The following is a 22,868-nucleotide window of genomic DNA, read 5'->3' on the forward strand; positions in this document are numbered from 1 at the left end:
ACCTTACATAGTCGACGGACTGGTTCAAAGGGACCGTCCATAAATTGTAATGCTTTTGGTGGTGGGTCGGTCCTCATGATTTTGTGACCGAGTGTAGCAAGGGGTGGAAAGGGGTATCAAGAGTGTGTATACTGATTTAAAAAAAATTCCTTTCCTTCTTAAGTTTTATAAGCTAGATTTTTGTCTTGCTCTTTCTTGTCTCTTAAAACAAAGAGCCCTCTAATCAATAGGAGCTATTCTCTCCCCTCATTTTTAGTGACAAAATTTCTTCGGACTTTTTTTGAAAAAGAGGCTGGGGAGCCGTCGGAGCTCATATTACGTAACTATTTTGGGAGTATCTGGACCAGCGTTACGATCGCCTTATAAGGGGTGGACTATAGTGTCAAACAATCGTAGATGTTACGTTACGTAATGGACCACTAGACAAGGTACAAATTTAAGCAATCTGATACATGTTTCTTAACCAGAATTTCACGTAAAACACGATCAGTGCAACAAATATTACTGAAACTAACTCCTAACGAAGATATCAACGTCTTTATTTCACATTGGTTACGATGAATTTGAACTGCCCGCTCACAAGAAACTCAAAGCTCTACGTGAGTCAAATCGCGCACTACAACGGTTTCAGCAAGCTTCTCAATCGAGCAGTGTTCATTTCCCACCATGTGTTGTTCAAACTATAAGCAATTTGCTATAGCTGAGCCAAAGCGTCAAAATTAAGGTTGCCAGATTTTTAAATCGCAGATACTGTCATGATACGTTTGGCGCGCGATGTGAATCACGTAGAGCATTGAGTTTTCATGAGCGGGTGGTTTGAATTTACGCATCAAGAATCATTAAATATCTTCGTAAGGAGTTAATTTCGGTAATTTTCGGTGTGCGCATCGTATTTTACGTGAAATTTTGGCCAAGAAACATGTATCAGAATGCTGAAATTCGTACCTTGTCTAGTGATCCATTTCAGAGGTGTAGCATATAATGCAGGGTCCCACAGAACTCGGGGATAAGAGAACACAATGCGGAGGGAGGGGGGGGGGGGGGTAAATAAATTACATGTTATTTTAATTTAATTATCTAAATTGCAAAAATAAAAAAACCCTCGGTTCTTTAGCAGAACAAAATTTGGGTACCTACATACTAATGTCAGAGAGCTACTAAAAGAACGGGCTGTCGACTAATGAAAGTTCCAGAATTTGCATTTTTATTCTGTTGGTTCAATCACGGATCTTACAAGATGAAAATAACTTACGTATTAAATGTTAAAAAAGGCATACAAATTCAAAATTGTAAATTTGTATTTATTTTTTATTATTATTTCTGTCTTATTTCTTTTTCTATAATTACATTATTGTTAGTTCCGACTTCTGAAGATCTGTGGCAACATAATTTCAGGCTAGAAGCCAGTCATGTCATGACTATTCAGTAACATTATACCCGCCATTCCATCATCAACATTACAAACGGTTCTTTTGTCTCAGACACTTTAAATTCACAGCAGACACTGGGGTTCGGAATAAAAAAAGGAACTGTGATATAAAAAAACAATATTGAATGTATTTAAAATTCAGAGAACAATCTAATTAAACAATACAATCCTTGGACAACAATTACAATTAGTTAATTTTTGAACAGAAAATGAAACTAGATTTTTGGAGATGTTCTTAAAAATTAAGTACCTAAAAATAAAATGATGTTCAATCAAGCACACGGTGTTCACCAGAGAATAAGCCAGAGGATGGAATATTCAGAGAGACTAGAGGGTGGAGCATCTTCAATTTTATTTTTAGTTGAAGGAACATGGGAGCAAATCTTATAATCAATAGAGGAAATTTGCTTAATATTATTATCTCCTTCAATTAAAAATGACAAGACTGAGACAGTCAATAGTGACCTTAAACATAGATCTTGAAATAAGAGACCTTAAGGTAAAAAACCCACCCATATCGTACATCAAATTTTTCTTAAAAACTGATAGAAACTGTAATGTCAAGATGGGCCAAGCACTAAAAAAGTTCTTTGAGCTGACATTATGTACAAATATAGAAAGTCTCCTGACTGGGCTTTTCAAAAGCAAGCATGATTTTCTTGCCACCGACTGAACCGATTAGTAAGCAACTCTGACTAAATTTTTGTCTAAGGAGAGTATGGTCATTGAGAGAGTTGAAATGAATAATATAATGATTGACATGATTTCATAAAATAAAAGCAGTAAAGATTTACAACAGTTACAATTTAAAACAATTGCTGAGCAGGAATATTCACATTTTAAAATATACATTTCAAGGGTTCCCCTGATAAAGGCAGAGAAAAACAAACTAGTATTTTTAGCGTCACAGATTAGGGAGTTCAACGGCACTTTAACAAAAATTATGATACAATTTTTTTTAGGAAAAGCCATGTTGGTCCAATTAGGTGTTCTAAGTAAAAAAATTCAACACTATAATTATGAAATTACACCCCAAGATTAGTGCGTCCTGTTTGGTTCCATGCAATATTCTCTTTTCCAAGTAATTTCTCTTGAAAAAACAAAATTTGCACTTTCACTCCCGTATCTGTGACTTTATCATTTGTGATTACATTTAGATTACATAAAATGCCTAGTTAAATCTATTTACAATGAAGTAAATCAAAGAATTTTTGGTAACAGTATTCAAAACAGATTGCACAGGTATGGATGTAGAACAAGACAAATGCCCAAAGTTGCATTAAATAATGATTCTTTTGAAGAAAACTCATTGATGAACCAGTAAGTTTAAGTAGAAAATAAATGTCAGTTTAAGAAGAGCGCATTTATCAACTAGATTCACTTTAGTTTCCAGCAGAAAAACAGTATATATCCGAAGAACGAGTGAAATGTTAGATTTATTTTTACACTAATCCATCTTGAGCGAGATTAGAAAAATTATTAAAGGAATTGAGTAAAACGGAGGATAGCTGTGGCAGCATACTCAAGTTTTGGAAATAAGTTTTTTTACGGCTTGAGAGGTTGATTTTAAGTAGATTTCAGGAGATCTGAACAGAAAATAAATTTCATACATCACAAAATGTTATTTTCAAGTGACAGACTGGGTTCAATATCAGACTTAACATTTCTTTCTATAACTAGGGTCATGGAAAAGAAAACAAAATTTGATACAAAGTAGAATTCTCAAAACAGCAAAACTTAAAGCACAGGTAAATGATCAAATTTTACTAAAGACAATATTTAATCACGGGGAATTAGCTGCAGAATTGACTTTAAAGTAAAAAAACTCACTTTAGAAATTTTTAAAGGTTAACAGATCTGAAAATAGTGAATTTTGATAATCTATTGAAAAAAGTTCTTTGAAAATGTACCTACGACTCATAAAGAAAACCTAGATTTAGTTGGATTGATTTTACATAGCAATTTGATTATTTTTAGGAAACAACTCCGGTTGAAAGAACAAGTTTGACACAGGGAGCTCTAAATGTCACACTCAGAACTTAGAACATGGAAACCCAAACAATTTAGCTCATAACACGATGTGACAATGAAAGAAACTATGTTTTGAGTATTATGATTCAAAAGAACAGCTTTTCATCTATGACTATCCATCAACTTTCAAAACTAAAGAGTGTTTGATCTTACGTGCTTCCTAATTTTAACCTTGAATTTGTCCAAATATTTTAAAATTCCTTCTTTGAAACTCAAGGACAGTAATGCACACAAATAAAATAACAAAATTTACTGAAATCGATAAAATATATAAAAATACCACCAACAAACACATAGATAACTACATACAATTGTAAAAATCTGGAATAGTATTCAATATTTAACAACAAAAAAAAACTAAAATCGGGCAGAAAATACAAGCACACTTACAATCCTGGAATAAAAAGAAAAGGAGAGATAAAAAAACGCAGAATGGAACGATAACTTAACTTGACTACATTAATATAATATTAACTATGAATTATTTAACTATATTATACAATGCATACTGAAAAAGCTCCTATAATAATAGTTGAGAACATAATTTTCCCTCTATACCCCTCTTCGGCAAAAAAAAAAGAAGAAAAAAAACTATTATTCAAAGCCCTGAGTCTTGCGTAAAATCGATTACCATTTGCATAATAAGTATAACTCTAGTTTTTCATGAAATTTTAAGGAACAGAGTCAATAGCAGGAGTAAGGGGAAACAATTTAGTCTTCGTCTCATGGCAAATTCTTAAAAAGGGAGGACCTGAAACTGTGACGTAAAATTCTTGTCTCATTGATGCATGACAACCTATTGTCATCACATATCAAATACATAATAACAAACTTTATATGGCGTGGAATGGGTCAATTGCGCTGGTCACAGAATTCTGTTTTGATGCTTGATTCTTGTAGATCAGCTAAAAATAATAAAATCGGGCCAGACAGCAAGTCTCTATGTTCAATATTAACCGAGATATCCCTCTTTGAAAAATTCGGTTTATGATGTCATCCACCACGGTAGTGACACCCCTTGTTTCTTCCATCTTAGTTTCATCCGTAAGGAAGAGACACACATTTGCATGGTTACTCACCGTGCAACTTGGATGAAACTAAGATGGAGGAAACCAAGGGTGTCACTACCACAGGGGATGACGACATAAACAAAATTTTTCAAAGCGCAATATCTCCGTTAATGTTGAATGTAGAGACTTGCTGTTTGGACAGATCTTATCATTTTTTGCTGATCTACAACAAACACACATCAAAACTTGATTCTGTGACCAGCGTAACTGACTCATACTAATATTTTTAATGCAGGGAGTCCTTTTGCGGACATAAGATTCCTAAAATTATAATACTCAACCAATCATTTCCCACAGTTCTTCAGGTGTTGAGAGAAATAATGGTTAAATGATTTTTACAGCACAATTTTTAGCTGAGATTTCATATGAATGGTACTGTTTATAATTTGGATCATGAGGCCGTAAGAGTTAAAAAGTGATGATTTTGATCTATTCCATGTCTATTGCTCTCTAGAGTACGTTGAATGAGATGTTAAGGGTTTTTTTCCCCTCAAAACACACTACTTATTTTGACAAAAAAAATAATAAAAAAAAAATTATTATTGGATCACATACAAAACTCGTCTCTCAGTAAGCTTCCTAACTCCAGCATCATAAGATTTTTTTGTAACAAAATGTGAACTCTTGATTACTGCTAATGACAAAAACACTTTATAAAAAGGGTAAGAAAATAATTTGCACATACTTTTTTGAGACAGGTACGTATAGTTATTTTGAATTTTCCTTGTCTCAGATGATTCCAAAGATTAAAACTATACTTAAAAAAAGATTGTTTTATAAATACAAAACTACATACTCATTTCAATCTGAGATATTGACGATATTAAAATGACACTTAAACTAAAAATGAGTATATTTTGATCGATTTTATGATATTTTTTAGCACAGAATTTCACCAAGAACATTTCTCTGCAGTAAAATTTCACTGCTAAGACAACTTTGATCCAAGCAACTGTTTGCTGCCATTCATACACTGTTTTAAGGAAAGATTAAATAAGAGCCAACTGATAAGTCAACCGGCAACAAGGTGGAGAAAACATACAAAGGGCTGTACTGTGGTAATTATTACAGCAATTGGACTAAAAACATCTCCAAATAGAGGCAGGGTAAGTTAGGAATAGGGCTGGAAGAAAAAGAGGAGGGTAGCAGCATATAGAGGAGCAAATAAATGGCGATTAGGCTATGCCAACATCAGTCTCTAATTAGATTTTATGGACATCAGACACGTTTTGAGAATTAAGCTACTTTTGGCGTGATTTTCACGCATTGATAAATCGTTTTTACAACGATTCAGATTTTTCATCAGTTATGACAAACTCATAAGATGGAGTGTGTTATAGCGGCCAGCCTTAAGCTTGGAAAAGTGTGGAGGAAAAGACTGCACGAATTTTGAAGAGATAATAATACAGGCAAGGAAAAGTAGCCACAGTAAAATGTCCACAGTGAAATGTTGGTGCAGTGAAATATTAGTGATGACATATAGTTAGAACATTTCGACTAAAGAATAAAACATTCAACAAAATTGAGAATTGAAAAATCACTTAAAAAATTACTTAGGGATTAAATCGATCACAAAATCATGAGTTCTTGACAAAATGAGAATCAGGAATTAGCATGAGGTGTAGCTCAGAAGAAAGCTAATTGGATGAGTTAATTCAATGCAATACTCAGTACAATCATTTTTTAAACGAAATTCGTTACGAAGGTTTAAGTTTTAAGTAGATACATTCCAAAAAATGACAAGCACAAGATGATTAAATTAAAAATCAAAAGTTAAGTAGAGGATAAGACTCAAAGTGAGCATATCACTTCCATGAGAAGTGTATAAAAGTGAGCGATAGAAAACAGGTCGTGGAACGACAAAAAAAGATCTGTAGAATTAGAACAATTTTTTTACAGCTGATGAGGGCTAAACGGATATTAAATGTAGGTAGCGATCATAAATCGTTGTTTAAATCATGTAAAGCAAAGCATGCACAAAGTTACTTCAACTAAAGAATACAAGAAAATGAAAAAAATTAAATAATTTAAAAGGAGGGCATTGTTGAGGGGCAAAAATCGGACCACTCCCACAATGTTGAGATTTTTCGGTATTTTGCAGTTGACGACGTACATTTTACAGACTTATTTGTGTTTCGGCTAAACTCACAATATTTTGTTTTGAAACAGATGCTTAGATTGGATATGAAGGCCGAAATTCGAAGGCATGTTTTTAATGTTTCACATCAGAACTCATGCTGGACCCAAAGGTGATGGTTGACCATTTCCACATATTTTCGGTCTCCGGTGGTTCCAAACAACACATCCATAGCTCATGAATCTTCACCCTCAGGCCCAACATGAAATCTGATGAGGAACTTTTTAAAAACCTGAATTTTTGGGGATTTTGGCTCCAGACCCAAGTTTGAAACTCTGTTTCAAAGCAAAAAAGAGTGAAGTGTCACCGAAACAAAAAAAATATCAGGATTCCGGGAAAAGGCAAATTTTGCCGATTTTCTTTCACTTCAACTACCCTTGAATTCTCAAGAGTTGAAATAATTTCCGGTGCCAGCAATGTCAAATATGTTCTCTGGTTTTGTTGGTAGAGCCAAAATTTAATGTACATAAAACAAGTAGAATGACCTTGTCATTTAAAAGCCAAGGCTGATATTTTTGAAACTCCATCTGCTAAACATATGCATTGTGCCATGCGCTCTTTTCATTCGACACAGTGACCAAACTTTTTTGGTAGCCCCCATAAGATTAAAAAATAAAGTCAATTATCATTTAAATATCATTTCGAGTAGGGTTATACACTTTACTTTTTTACAACTTTCTATCGTTCTGTTTAATTCCAACTCTGCTAGCACACAAGCTTGCAGAAAAATAAAGTTAAGACACTTTCTTGCAAAATAATTAAACATGTACCAAAGGACTTTCATTGAGGCTTAAAATTATTATCCTAAAACAAAAAAAAATTGCTGTGAATGTTGTGTTGTAATTATTCACCTTTAGATAGAGAAAAAGTGAAAAAATAATCTATAGGATGAACCATGAAAAGAGTAATGGACTAAATACACTTTTACAATACGAATAATACATATGGCCTTGAAAATAATTTCAATTATAAATGAGACTAAATTATACTAGCAGAGAATTAAATTAAACTTAGGTAACAAATTATGTTATAAGTAGGAAAAGGAATACCTAAAAGTGTGATCCCACAGTTAACTAGGAGTCTAAGTCAGGGAGGGGTGTTGTCTGACAAAAAATAGAGTTTGCCGAGGGTTTCACAATAGACAGAGAATGAACAAAGATAATCCATATAATTACAAAGACACCATACATCTGACAATTTTCTGTTCATTAACCTGTTGCAGTGTCAGAGTAATTAATATTTTAAGGATTGTGTAAGATGAGACTAATCTTAAACGCAAGTAAGGAGGATTTTCCGGAAGATTTTCTATCAAACACATTCTTTCAGACGGGAATGACAACAAGATCTTTACTTGACACAAGATCTTTACTTGACACAAGAGGGTATTTTTACAACCTTCATGTGCACCCTTAGTAGTTCGCATTGTATTTGTCATACTTCTAAAGTTTTGCAATTATACATATGCAACTTACATAGCATACAATAAAAGACTATCATGAATAGAGTGACAATTTGCCATAAAAAGATATCTTCGTTAGGATTTTTTTTTAGAAAAAAAAAAAAAAAAAAAAAAAAAAAAAAAAAACTCCAAGCAATTGCTATTTGCTTGTAGTTGAGTTGATGGAGAAAGATCTAAAGAACAAAACAATAAAACTGTGGCAGTAGGATTAATGGTTTGTTCCTTTTATTTCATGGCGATGCTCAGTTTTAGCGTGGAACAGCTTTCAAAATTAAAACATATGAATTTCCCTGTAGACGGGCAGTATGGAGATCACTTGCAGAAAATATTCTTGACATGAAATTCCAATGATTCAAAATTCAATTTTGCTGAAAATCTAAATCTTAAATTATCACCAAGTCTGTAGCTTGGAGAGCAAGGGTTCCTAGTAGGGAGTAGAGTTAGATTTATGGCAAAGCGTTACTAATGTAATGGAACCTTGGCTTAGCATTGCTTAAAACTTACTCCGGCACAAATACATCAAATATGTGGAAATATTTTCAGATTAAAAGTAGGAATCACATAATACTACATATTTCAATTAACTGATCACAATGCAAAGAAACAATCACACAGTAAGAGTAAAGTGCAAGGCACACTTCCACATACAGTCCTTCTAGAGGCTGAATTTTTTTGCCCCCATAATTCATCTAAATTAGTGTTCTAAGACGCACATTGATTTGATAGAACCATGTATAACTGCTTGGTTGGATCATTAAGTTTCAGACCTCAGCCAGTTTTTCCGAATTGAGATCGTCATTCAATGTATGAAACTCATTCTTGCCTCAGTTCTTTTTCTTTTCATTCAAGCTATCTGGAATCTGAAGCAAGGAATCAAAGAATCTGAGCAACACTCAGATCTTGCATTGAGTCCTAATCAAGAAGAAAAAAATAAGAAGCCACCGCTTAAGAAGCAACTTTCAAAGGATACAGTAAGGCCAATTTTAAAGACAGTTTGTAAAAAACTAAATTTTTAGATGCCTTTTTATTACAGAATTGCCAGTTTTCGTCGAGTAGTGTCAGGTATTGTGACAATCGGTATAATACTGCAGAACGGACCTGACGTTTTTTTTAAAAAAACTGCAATACCCTATGCAAATCTTCTTTTTTTCATTTATGACTGAAATACACACTTGCTTTTTTGGTCGTCACTACAAATCCACCTCTACATAAAAAAATAGAAGTTTGAGGATGATGACGATCTTGCACCCCTACAACTTTACAATGACATATCTCTGGGCTGATGCAATCCTCAGGAACTTCAATGCTGCAGAGTCAATGTTACATGCTTAAACATTCTCAAACTATTTGTACCTAGTATCCAACCAGGTTAGTGCAGTGAATGAAGATGAAAACCTATTTTGTTATTTTTAATATTACCTGACCGGCTCAGATTCGGGTGCTTTGAGCGGGACTTGCGGATAAGTTGGAAAATCTGCTGTCTCAACTTTAGGCTGTACCTGAAAAACAAAGTAATGATTATTTGAGGCTACATAAGCAGTTTTATAGGAAACAAAGATAAGTGTATCAGATGAATTATACATTGCATTTATACAGCAAAAATTGGATATAACGACCTTCCACAGGCCAGTCTTATTGGGTCTAATTGTCATTATTCGGGGGCTATGCCCCCTGGCCGCTACATATCTCTACCCTCCAGAGAGTGCTTTGCGCCCTCCAAGTTCTGCTTTGAGTGTCTCTGCGAGTTAAGTTTCCAAAATCTGAGTAAGCAGGCTCTTAAAGGACTATCACCTGTTGATATCTGCAAACATTATTCAAATCGGCCGAGTAAATGCTAGAACGATCCATGACAAAAAACGAAAATTTAAGTGGTCAGAGAGCTCTGAGTAATAATAACTCATTCATAAGTACACTTAGTCAATAGGATAATAGCCATGGGATTGATCAGATTACAATGTTACGACTGAAACATAATTACAAGTGATGTCGTAATGATCAATTTCCACCGTAAATACATTGATGGAACCCATAAAAGGAAAAACCTTGTTTACTATTGACTATTGCAGAATATTGGTGGGGTAAAAAACGAAGGTTTTTGGCTTGATGAATTACATTAATGCTTTTCCCTTTTGATTGAAAAATGATTTTACTGTCTGGTGACGGATTTTTCTCTCTCTTTTTTTTGTTCCTTCATTGATTGATTTACCTCCTTTCATCAAATGTTCATTTCCCAAAAATAATTTTTTCAGTTTTTCCAAAACTTGCTAAAATATGCCATTCATTAAAAATTTTTCTGTCAAAAAGTCTCGTCATTGGAACTAGAATTTTTTTTATCATTTTTTTAATAATGCTTTATAATAAGAAACATGGATAAGACTTCACTTTTAATCCAGTTTTGAAGGGATGGTTAGCCCATTCACTTTTACTTATTTTAAGCCACCTGAGCCTAACTTTAGTACTCAATTTGGCCAGGATCAGTAACTTTTGATGCCTCTGAATGGTCCTAAAACTTATCATATGATGCTGGAAATTGAGATACTTAAAATACAAAATAAATTTTGTCTATAGACTACAAAGATCAGCGGTTAAAATATGTCATCCTGTCGTTCATTCCAATGGCCTGTGTCACACTATCAAAACTAGACATCAAAATATCAAGGTCAGGTGTTGTGATAGGCTTATTTGACGACTTGGACCAATCACAGCACTTGACCTTGACATTTTGATGGAGTATTTTGATAGTGTGACACAGGCTAATGCCAGCTGCTGAGTTTTCCTTGATTTTTGTCAAAATAAAGAAAACCTTAAAAAAAAAAAAAAAAAAAGCCCCGCTAGAGAAAATAATCAAGAAAAATACAGTATCAGCTAATACATGGAAAAATTGAGTTAGGCGAAGTATTAGTGTGAAAGGTGTATTAGTATTGGTAAATACATTTATTGTACCAGAGATAATTAAACAACCGTACGAATATGTGTTGGATTGGTGATACTACTAGTCAGAGGGTTGATGAATAATGCTACCTGTCCAAAAATGACAGAACTAACTAAAACGTAAGTTAAAAGTCCCATGATGAGAATGCTTGTCATTATGGACCAATTCCAGAGCGAACGTAATGAGTATACTAGTCAATTTAAGGAAATGTGTTGCGAAAGAAAAGTACACTATCATTATCGGCCAGTCTATAACGTTCAAATTTGGTAATGACTTGAAATGAAAAAATATTTAAAAGTTTAACAATCAGTTAAGGGCATAGACCATGCCGTAACTGAGAAGAAAAAATACTTTACAAATAAATGATGAAACTTAAATAAATTCTTGTTCCTCTAATTTCTATTGGAACGACAAATTTATAGGCAAAATGAAACAAAATCAAGGCATTAACGCTTACTTTGAAAGAGGGAAACAGAGATGCATAAACTTGTGAGCGAAGATTTGAGCCTTTCGAATAGCCATCCCAGTGGTTTCCTGCAATAGTTAGGATGTCACCGACTTTCAAGTTCATTTCTTGCGGTGTTTTCGCAGTATGTGGCAGCACCGCAACATGATAATGTGGCTCCTGTCCGCCAAAATAGTAGACATCATCAAGGGATTTGAAGTGGTCGGCAGCATCAGGAACAAGAGCATTCATGATTTCATATGCAATACGGCAAACCTAGAGGGATGTGAAAATAAATAATGGACAACATAATTAAAATAAAAAATTAGATGGAGAGAGATAAGTGATTAAGGTTTCATTAAAATAAAAAGTTAATTCAACATCATTCTTATAAAGCATTTCCTGAAGCCCTAATCTTCTACAAGTATTTCTGAAGGAGGAAATCCAAAATTCAAATCAAGAGCTACATTCATAATTGTAGCGAAGGAAAGTCGAGAGCCTTACAAGGATTTCAACTTTGCACATACAGCCAGACATGAACGGGCCAAAATTTAAATAGGTGAGAGATGGATCAAAATTATTAATTTAAGCCTTCAAAAGGATGTTTTTCAAAAGAAAAATATATGTTGAGAAACGTTTTTCAACTCTAAAATTTTCTGATATTAGGAGCTTTAGTAGAATTCATACATCGCAGAGTTTCCTCACTCATAAAAATTTTCACTTTTTCACTTTGCTTTTCAAGTGTGACAACTGTAAAGTTATTACCTGTGAGGAAAAAGTACAAACAAGAAAATCTGTACGAGCTAGAAAATGAATATCAGTGATAATCCCATCAAGAGATGATCTTGAATATCGGTTCCCTAAAGAAGCTGATTTTGAGATAACTGCATCACCCAAAACTTCATATTCAGGATATCTGAGAACAGAACAGATCAAAAATGAAAATCATAATCTGAAAGATTTAAAAAAAATTGTTGTTTAAAATTCAATGACAGTATTTCCCTATTCTTATTTCTACAAGGTAGACTAGGTGCTTAGACAAACAGAAATTATTTGATTACTTCTACAAATATTTTTCACTCTTTGACATTTTATTAAAATGGGAAGAACCTGCAAGAGAGAGACATCTGCTCTGTCAAAATTTTGAAATTCAATTAGGTAATCAAGAATAAGTGCAAAAATATAGGGAAGAGTTTTTATCTACATAAACCTACCATCCCCAAAATTTGTTCTTGAAGCAAGCAAAAGTTGTTGCTCCTCATAGGAATAAATGGGAAATGCCATGCATTGCATTGCAATATACAAATCGAAGCTCTAGCCGCCGCAGTCTTGCATAAAAAGTGCAAAAGGTATTTATTCATCAAAAGACTGAAAATGTTTTAGTGGTGAGTTTACTAAGAGTTCTGAGAGAACATTTTTTGGCAAAAAGATACATTAACCTGACCAGAGGTGAAACTTGTTAGGTTAAGGCGTGTACTGTCAGGCCATAGCATGGGAAATTTTGTCATTACACCTGATGCTGCTTCTCAATGAGCCTCAAGGTCAAAGATCAAGGTGACCTCATGCAGATCATCCTAGATTAACATCCATCTTAAGCCAGATGAGGCTCACTTTCAGTCAGAATTAATTTTGAAAGCCATTCCTACAACGTTATCGCACTTGCTGGCAATCAGTAGCACGAAATTTCGACAAAAATACCCATGTTCCATAACAGAATAAAAAATTAAGTGTGTTGAAAAATGTAAAATTCAGGGGATTATTTTAAAAGTTGGGTCTCAAGGCATTTACACCCAGCTGACGAAAATAATTTCTACTCTACAATAACAGCACTTTCTTATTATATGCATACATACTTTTGTCGTATTTCTGTGAAAACTTTAGGGTCGTCAGTTGCCAGGTAGATTCTTTTCTGAGGGACTGGCTGAGAGACCAGGAGCTGCTGGAAGTATTCCTCCACATGGCTCATGTACTCTTCAACAGAGTGAAATGCAGCTTCAGTTCCTACTTTGTCCGTACGCCGAATGTGAACACTGTAGAGACCAAGTCATCAATAAAAGAGAAAAATAATCAATCATTTGAAGAAATACAAGATTTCCTTTACAACATCAATTCAATCAAAAACGTCAGTCCAATGGCCGCTTTAACCTGGATTGGTTGTGATTTTTGTGTGAGCAAAGAGTTTCAATTTGCTGATTCTGATGCAAACAACAATTACACTGATTTTTCACTTATGAATGTATTTTAGAAGTTTTTGAAACATAAAAGCATCATTTGTACAAGAAACCCCAAAGATTAAGTTGTATTCAAATTTTACATGACAATGCTACATTACATCTCTAGGTCCTCAAACATCGATTGAGAAACAACTTAATTTTGAGATAAAAAATACTGAAAGTTAGGGGAGAAAACCAAGTTAGAGCATCATAACTATCAGAATTTATAAGGAAAAAAATTTCCGATACATCTACCTACTCATTTTTTCATTCACATGATTTTGCAAATCCACAATCTCTTGTTTATTCCAAGCAATAAATCAAGAATAAACTCACTCAAAATTTTTCTATACTTTTTAACAAGAATCAAAGAAATTAACTTACCCAACTATTGGATTTTGGAAGTTTACTTTCCTCCCAAAATCATCTAACATTTGTTTTGTGGCTGGCTGGTACTTGAGCATATACTTCAAAAATTGTCCAATCCACCAGACTGTAGGATTACCATGGATTCTGGTCAAGCGACCCGCAATGTCATTAGGTACAGCTCCGGGAAGAAACTTTGACCGAGGTGTCAATGAATCAATTATAGGTAGATTCATCACTTGTACATTACCGTTGGCTTAAAGAATAAAAAATTGATGATGGATTACAAATACAGAATAGTGATGAGAATGGGTCAGTTGTGCTAGTCACAGAGTTGTGTTTTGGTGCTTGATTCTTTAAAATCATCTAGAAATAATAAGATCTGCCTGAACAGCAACTTTCTACGTTCAATATTAACCGAGATATCGAGCTTTGAAATATTCGGTTTATAACATCATCCATTGCAGTAGCGAAATCCTTGGTTTCTTCTACCCTGCGATCATCCGAGTTTCACGTTAAGTAACCAGTGCAAAGGTGTGTAGTACTGACTGATGAAAGCAAGTGGAAGAAACCAATGGTGTTATTACTGCGGAGGGTGACAGCATAACCCAAATTTTTCAAAGCATGATATCTTGGTTAATATAGAACGTAGGGAGTTGCTAATTTTTAGCTAATTTACAGGGATCCAGCATCAAAAAACGATTCAGAGACCAATGCAGCTGACCCATTACTGGAGAGTAAGAGGTAAAATCTACAGAACTTCATTATAAAAAATCTTGGTTTTTATTAGTAGTCGAGAGCTATGCAGGCCGAGTTTATTCACTCAAGTCAGATTTGTGCGTTTCACTTATTTATTTTCATTTTTACATTTCTTTCCACTAATTTTGAGTTCACATGTGCACATGCATGGAAAAAGTTGAGCATATAGTCAAACAAACTTTTAGTTATCATAAAAAATATTTGCACATCATTCTTCATGGATTGATTAAATTTTCTGCTTGGTTTAAGAAGCATTCGAAGCAGAGAATTCATAAGTTAAACAACACAAATTCCTTATTAACATCAGAAATCCTACAAAACTCAATTCAAATGTGAGGTGCCGGTGCAACACTCATGGGATAATAATAGAGAGTGGAAGGTTAAAATCACACAGTGCCTCTGGGAGGAGAACGGATGGAAGAGAATGTCATGATTCAGAGGTTTGATGTAAAATAAATTTTGATTAGCTATGAAATTTCTATCAAAATAAACTATAGCTTTTATCTAGTGCATACAGGTAAGCATTGTGCTGTTAATCAATGGAGATTGAAGGGGCTTGGTCAATATATAGTCTGAGGGTGTGCCAAAACTGGGAATTTTTGCAGCCACTGATAGATACCAGAAATTCTATAATTATGTTGTCAAAAGTGTTAAAAAATTTGTGCTTGTTTCGTGTTTTAGGTATGAAAATACTCACATTCAAGAGTTTGAATCCAGTCGCTTCAACTAGTTTGAGCTGGATTCTACCTCTCAAGGCCAGTTAAGTTGAGAAAAATGCCTTGACGAATCAAGACTCAAAATTTTCAATACTCCCATAACCTTGCGGTACCTAATTCTTCATACTCCTGAAATTTCTCTTTCCACTACGGTGCTCATTTTTTTAATACCTTATAACAAGGGGATGTGAGATTCGGCCTTAGAGATCAGTAAAGTCCGCCAATTTTGAAAGCAACTCTGATATCAGCTATTAGTAAATCATCAATAAATACCTCTCCAGGGGCCATGACTGGATCCATTAGCACTAGTGCAAGTCCTACTGAGAGGGAAAAACACTGATTCCCAACCACTGACTCCGTAACGCCAGCCTTTGGACTTGAGAATTAAAGTTCTCTCCAAGCCATAAGCCATGATGAAGCAATAAATAACATGGTGTAGTTGGCACCCAAAACCACAACCCTGAAAATAAAAATATTGATCATGTAGGACTAAACTGTGGTAATAGTGGAATTAAACCCGGCAAGGGAGAATTCCTTGTTTACTCATCATGTGTGCAAAAGGGTACAATTTTGGAGAAAGAAGTTCAAACTTGGTGAAATTGGAAATTTTCTGAAAGAATGTTTATGAGAAATACAAGCAAAACTTAAAAACCATTAATGGAGATTACGATGTCTTCTCTCATTTAATCTTAGAATTTGATTCTGCTTTACAATGCCACAAAGTTAGCAGTCAAAGTGATTTCAAACTATTTCAAAGTTGGTCTAAGAACTTTTTAGTCTTTGCTAGAGTCGTAGAAATAATTATGAGGCAACAGACAACCAGAATTTTCTTATCCTTGGATGAGTTAGAAATGGACACAATTATCCGAGAAAGAAACTTTACGTTGATTTTTGGCTCCAAAACTAGTATTGGCTTCCTTGCAGACAGGGAGGGGGCCACATTTACACTTGACTCTTCCATGTTACAGGAAATTGCATTGCTGCCTCAAATTAATATGAAAAAAAAAAAAAATAATGAGACCTCCTGGTCAGAGAGCAAGAGATGTCTTAGAATGTAATCACCTTGTTAAGATTGCAAACAAGCTTCTTTGCTTTTGAACAATCTGAGGGATTTTGCAAATAATCTAGTCGTCTCTGAATTAAACTACTCAATTCTTCGAATTCATTTTGACGCCATGAAGCGTAGCCATCCGCATGGTTAAGTCCAGAAACATCCTTGATTAAAGATCTGTAACAAAATTACGACCATTGTTAGTTCAAAGGCGTAAAATTCATAAAAATCAAATTTGCTAATCAAATTTACGAGTAAAAAAGTAAAAAATGAAAATTGCAGGAGTGCTCACAATGTTATAGAGAAATCTAATCTGACTATTTTGTTGCTTTAGATACTACTACTACTTTACTTTTAAACACAATACATTAGCTTTTTTCAACTTGTCTTTTACAAACGGATAATGTACATTTGGTTTTAAAATCATGTGGATACTGATGGGCAATGAATGGTACAGTTCATCCATATGTGTTCTTTTTAGGGGAAACTTGTTTTCCTTGGAGTTTGGTGAAGTTGTAGGAATTTCCTTTGAGGAATCAAAACTTCATGGTTTTGAGGCTAACTTCTCAGAAAAAAGAGAATTATAGCTTCAGAAATTAGACTTTTCATCAGTTCTCATCAAAATTTTGAAGATTTTCCACCAAAAGCATAGTTCAAAATTTACTTTAAATCTGTATGAAATTCTAGAAGCTGCCTAATCCTTTTCAAAAGAAAATAGAATTGCTCCCTCTAAGACACGACAGGTTGTTACATTGACGTGAAGTAATATGAAACATGAGGCCCTGAGAAAAATCCGCCCTGAAGATTCCGGATGTGAGGGTCCAAAGTTCCACTGGTGCACCTTAATCAGGGTACCAAGGAGCTTTCTTAAACACTGCTGCTCTTTGCCAGGTTCTGGATTTCTCAAAGAAAGAAAAACAATTATTAAAATAAACCCCTCCCCCTTTGAAAAAAATGTTTTCCACTTCTTGAGAACCTGTTCTTACAATTAAAGTTTGGACATACTTTCAAATTTTCTTCGAAAAACCCGAAGCAGAAAGGAGATGGGAACTGCAAGCTTAAAACCTTCTCCTGTGCCCTGGGACGTAGTAACAGGAGACTTTTGACCCTAAGGTTGAGAGGTAAGTCACACAAAAATTCCTGTTCAGCCCTGGAATCTAAATCCACAGACAAATTACAATTAGTAGATTATGAGCCCAAGCCACAATATTCTTAAAGAGGTTCCAAAAAAACTACAAACATGTCCTCACAATGGCAGTCCAGTGAATAAAGCAAATGGTTAACACACTTTGAATGAGCAAAAGTCAGAGTACACAAGAAAACATTATTTCCACTCAGGGAAAAAACCTTAACATTTTCATCATTCAAGAAAAAAGGCTACTTAGTTCATCATTTCCCCTTTCCCTTCCTTCCACTTTTTGATGCTTTAAATGAGCTTGTAAGAAAGTATGGATTGATGAAATGAGTCCTTTCATGATAAATACAGATGGACCATTAGAAATTTATTACCGTTTATGTTCAATCCCCAAGTCCAGAATATTGTTGAATTTACTGGCAAGTAAAGGAGAGAAATTCTCAGCTTCTTTCCGGATTTTCTTTACTTCACTGCTCACAAACCACCAAAATTCTAGAATGCCTGAGTGTAACTTTCTTTTCAACGCCTCGTATTCAGTACTCGGTTGACCAACAGCATCTACAACACAGGAGAAAAACTTCCATCATAAAAGGAAACAAAATTCTTTTGAAAGAAATAGATGGGAAGTTGCTTCTGTATTTCAGAAAGGTAAGAAGCAAATTTTATCCTCATTTCCATGGAGATATCCACATTAAAGTGCCGTTACAGAACCAGGTTGGATTGTTGTTATTATGCAGTTACACATCGCTGAGGAAAGGCAAAAAGACTTTGATTCTTTGGATTTTTAAGGTTGCCTTTTTGAGGTTCCACATAGCTTTGGTTGAACTTTACCGCAGTTGGTTGAACAGAGATACATGATGCAGCTCATGAACTAAATTTTGGACAGAGGAAGGTTGCCGAATCTCTTCAAAAATAGTTGGAGGAAAATCCTTCAAAAATGCGTCGATAGAAATACAAAAAATACGTACGGCAATTTTTCTGTGTACCTACACCCTCACACACACAAACTAAAGATTTAAGAGAGAAGGAATTAATTTACAATTTGTAAAACTTTGGAATCTACCGATTAAGGTCAAATACATTGGGGGGGGGGGGGGGGGGCAGAATAAGGGATTTGGGGATAAAAGTGGAGGACAAAAAGGTTGATCATATTTTCCCCTTGTTTTCACAAGTGACATCACCCTATACACTCAGAGAATGATGAAAATTCATACCAATGATCATAGCATAGCATTACAGCTGTAGCTAACAGTGGCCAAAATCATGGTCCAGTGTTGCCCAGCTCTTCAAGAAATCATCAGTTTTACCTACAAAACATAAAAGGCTACATATGCAAGATTTGGCTCCAACTATGATAATGACTGCTGCCCAACGATCATTTCCTGCCACCACTTGACTGTGACTGAACCAACAATCAGACTGTCTGTCACCCGAATCAACACACTCATCAAAATCAAATTTAGCCCAATCAATGACACTTTTTGGACCAAGAGGCTTGCCAAGTAAAGTGGTAAGACTTGAATATCATGTAGAGACACTCAAAAAGTTATGTATTTATTTAACTCTCACATCTGTCTTTTATAAATGAGGAGATTAAGAGACAAATCTAGACCAGCTCTGCATTTGAAACCTCTTGAGCATCTCATCTCTTAATGAAAATATATGAATTATCTATATAAAAATTTCACCTCTCCAACCTCTTTAGCATCTCAAATCTTGATGAGAATTTATGAATTATCTGTATAAAAATGTCAAAATGATGATAACTAATATTTACTTCTATGGACTTTCTTCATTTAATTCTGTAACAGCTGCATAGGTAGGTAAATGAAATAATCAATGAATAAATAATAATGAAAATAATAGGTGAAAATAGAAATAGTAATTAAATCTGAGGAAAACTTACTTTGAACAGGTGGGTATCCCACTTGAATGTTTGTGCCTATCACCTTCTCCAGATTTTTGTGCAGTAATGCTTTATCTTCTGGTTTCAATTGAGCATCACTAGAATTGTAGAAAAAAATAAATGAATCATCAGTGTTAAAGTAATGACAATAGCGATGATAAAAGTTTATTTAACAATGAACAAATGTACTCCTTCTTAGGATACAGTAAAGATAACAAATTAAAATTAGGTCTGTACATACAAAAATAAAAGCTGAATTGCCTTTCTTGGAAAAAGCCATGCTTTCATTTTTAACCCATGAGGATGGAAAATAAACACAAAAATCATCAGGAAACTTGTTATTCCAACAAGCTATGCATGCAAAAATATACCAAGATGGCATGTGCCATTAATGTGCACAGACCAGTGAACTTTGCAAAAAGTGATTGCTGCATCATGAAGACAATGAATCTTATAGGTAATATGAATTCATTAAATTAGATTAAGAGAGATGTAACACAGGAAATTAGGTTTTGTAGAAGAAGTGTGTATTGAACAATGATAAAGTAAATAAGACATTGTACCTTCTTGAGAATCTATTTGTACATTTTAGCGGCAAAACCCGATTCCAGGCAAAACTAGTTTTGCCTAGGCAAATCTAGTTCTGCCAGAAATGAACCGGCAAAACTAGATCTGCCTATTCAAAACCTGTTTTGCCTGATATGCGTAGGCAAAACTAGCCGACCGTAGGCGGAACTAGTTTTGCCTGCTGATGTTGAGGCAAAACTGATGAAGTCCGGCAAAACTAGTTCCGCCAACAAAGAGGCGTTGTGTCCAACCCCATAGTGTACTCTCAGAAACTCTCAGATGAATAGTAGGTGCCAGGTGGACCTGATTGACGACCAATCACAAGCAGATGGTCAATTTAAATTAGTGTTGAACTACCGGGACCACCTGACTAAGTTGTGTGTTTTGAAGCCTTTAGAATCTTAAAAAGCAACCACGGTTGGTCCGGTGTTATTAGATATTTTTTTTACTTTTGGGGCCCCTTGTATTTTACACTCAGATAATGGACGGGAATTCGTCAACGAACTTGTAACTCAACTTGCTGGATTATGGAAAGAATTGAAGATTGTCCATGGTAAACCTCGAAATTTGCAGTCAGGGCTCAGTGGAGCCTGCGAATAGAGATGAGCAGGACATATTTTAATTTTTAATTTTGAATTATTATTTTTATTTTAAATTTTTTATTTTTTTTTTTAAGTTTTGGTTTACGTAGTTTTCCTGGTCCGGCAAAACTAGTTTTGCCTGGTCGTGTTCAGGCAAAACTGACAGCGCTCCGGCGGAACTAGTTTTGCCTACTTTGCGCAGGCAAAACTAGATTCCTCGGAAAAATACATTTTTGCCTAGAATCGGGTTTTGCCGCTAACACATATATAGATGAATAATTCATCAATAAACAGCAGAGGGAAATGATGTCATATCAAGGTACCTAATAGAGGAGACTACTTTTTGGCATTTTACAGATTGACGGAGGAAGGGAAAGGTGAATATTTTTGGCAACTATCTTACAAATTAAAATTTAGCCATTTTTTCCTCATTGGAAAGAAAGAATCGCTTCTGTGAAGTCCTTTTATCTCCGCCAATCATAGGTGGATGATCTCATTTTATTACCTATAATGCATTGGTTTCAATTGTAAAACAGACAGGGTTTTTCACAGAGGAACCAAGTTTGGAGCATGTTATTTTTATTTCAAATTAAAGGAAAAACGAACAAACATGACTGCTCTCAGTTCAGCCTCAGAGATATATGAGATTGATGGAATGTGTGCAATTCTAAACGTATCTGCTTGGTTCTTCATCTTTTTTTTTTTTGATGAGTGTCCCACGACAGGAATAGGTAAGTGATTTTCTATTAGTGTCTGTCTGTTAAGTTGGAAATGAAGAGACTGAGGATATTAATTTAATTGAAGGGTTTATGGGTTTGTGAAATCTTGAATTATAAAGAGCTGTTTGGAAAAAATTTGAAATTGAAAGATTTCTAAATTAGCTCTATAAATCAATGGATGGCTAATTTTTCTAGGATAGGTACAAAACAACACACTTATTTTGATGACTGCGCTGCGTCCTTTTCAATACATTGAAGTATCACTCTTAAAATATCTATGCAGTACAACAATAAAACATCCTGGGATGTACAGGAATATTATGAAGGCACATACCCAATGTAGTATTCCAACACCAAATTGTTCAGCTCTGTATGTTTCTTGTGAAGAGAGTCTAGTTCTTTCAATGCCTCTGATAAACGTTGAGCAACTTGTGTGTCTGGTTCATGACGCAGGTAGCCAATGGTAAATAGAAGGAACACAAGCCATACTAGCAGCAGCAGACAAAGTGCGCGACCCCATCCAATTTGTCGTAGGATTTTCATGATTGCCACAGTGGCAGATTAAGAGAAACACTAACTATGATGGTGAAAATGGCTTAAAGTCTATTAAGGAAATGGCTTGGACAAATCTTGACATTCAGAAAATAAAAACTTCGTCATGGCACTGATGGTTATTTCCGAGGGTGCATAGAGGAAACCGATGATCAAGAAGTTATACAGCCCCATGACTAAAACCTGACAGATCACTCATGAAAATGACAAGACTATGATAGGTATGTAGATAAACAGAATGCACAGAACGATGTACTTGACGAAAGTATAAACACAAGCTTAAGATAAGAGACAGAGACTGATAGAGGCTTCAGTTACAGATTAAGTAAGTAAAGAATTAAGTAGATAAGGAAAAACAAGTTTAAACACGAAACAACTTTACACTTCAAACGTATTTAAAAGAATTAATCAGCCTACAGTCACAAATGAATAGCACAGTATCCCAACACGGCGACTGCTGTAATTGGTTTGTAAATTGAAAGTTGTAAGTCCTTCCTGACATGTAAAAAAAGTTCGGTCTGAAAATGTAGTGATAACCCTCGATCACTCTCATCTACTTTGCGCTGTTGTCAGGTTGTTTGTGTTGTAAATCTTCAGCATGAGTCTTAAATTTCATTTCAAATTTTATGTACATGTTGAAAGTATTTAGACAGACTAAGGCATTACAGAAGACATTGCTTATTGCTTGGCAGAAATTTAAGAGAGAAAAGAGCTCATGATTTAGGAAATTATCGGTTCTGAAATCTGGCAATTAGCAAAAAGAAAAAAGAAAACAAAAATATAACCTCTAAAGTATTATG

The 22,868-nt window shown here is 34.7% G+C and overlaps 2 protein-coding genes across 2 annotated transcripts in view; one reads left to right on the top strand and one right to left on the bottom strand.

Annotated features, from left to right (window-relative positions):
• Nucleotides 1-22,868, top strand: part of LOC109032359 (cathepsin B-like cysteine proteinase 4) — a 150,332-nt gene that overhangs the window by 6,471 nt on the left and 120,993 nt on the right. The window lies entirely within an intron of this gene.
• On the bottom strand, nucleotides 1,538-22,679 carry FucT6 (alpha-(1,6)-fucosyltransferase 8). The gene is made up of 10 exons (XM_019044431.2): nucleotides 21,851-22,679; nucleotides 19,650-19,747; nucleotides 18,118-18,301; nucleotides 16,620-16,785; nucleotides 15,831-16,017; nucleotides 14,101-14,338; nucleotides 13,357-13,533; nucleotides 12,269-12,419; nucleotides 11,516-11,779; nucleotides 1,538-9,625 (listed from the first exon to the last, which is right to left on the bottom strand). The coding sequence occupies exons 1-10, from the start codon at nucleotides 22,057-22,059 to the stop codon at nucleotides 9,542-9,544; spliced, it is 1,758 nt and encodes a 585-aa protein (XP_018899976.1). The 5' UTR covers nucleotides 22,060-22,679; the 3' UTR covers nucleotides 1,538-9,541.

Source organism: Bemisia tabaci, chromosome 3 (assembly GCF_918797505.1).
Source record: "Bemisia tabaci chromosome 3, PGI_BMITA_v3".
In the NCBI taxonomy this organism is placed as follows: Eukaryota; Metazoa; Arthropoda; class Insecta; order Hemiptera; family Aleyrodidae; genus Bemisia; species Bemisia tabaci.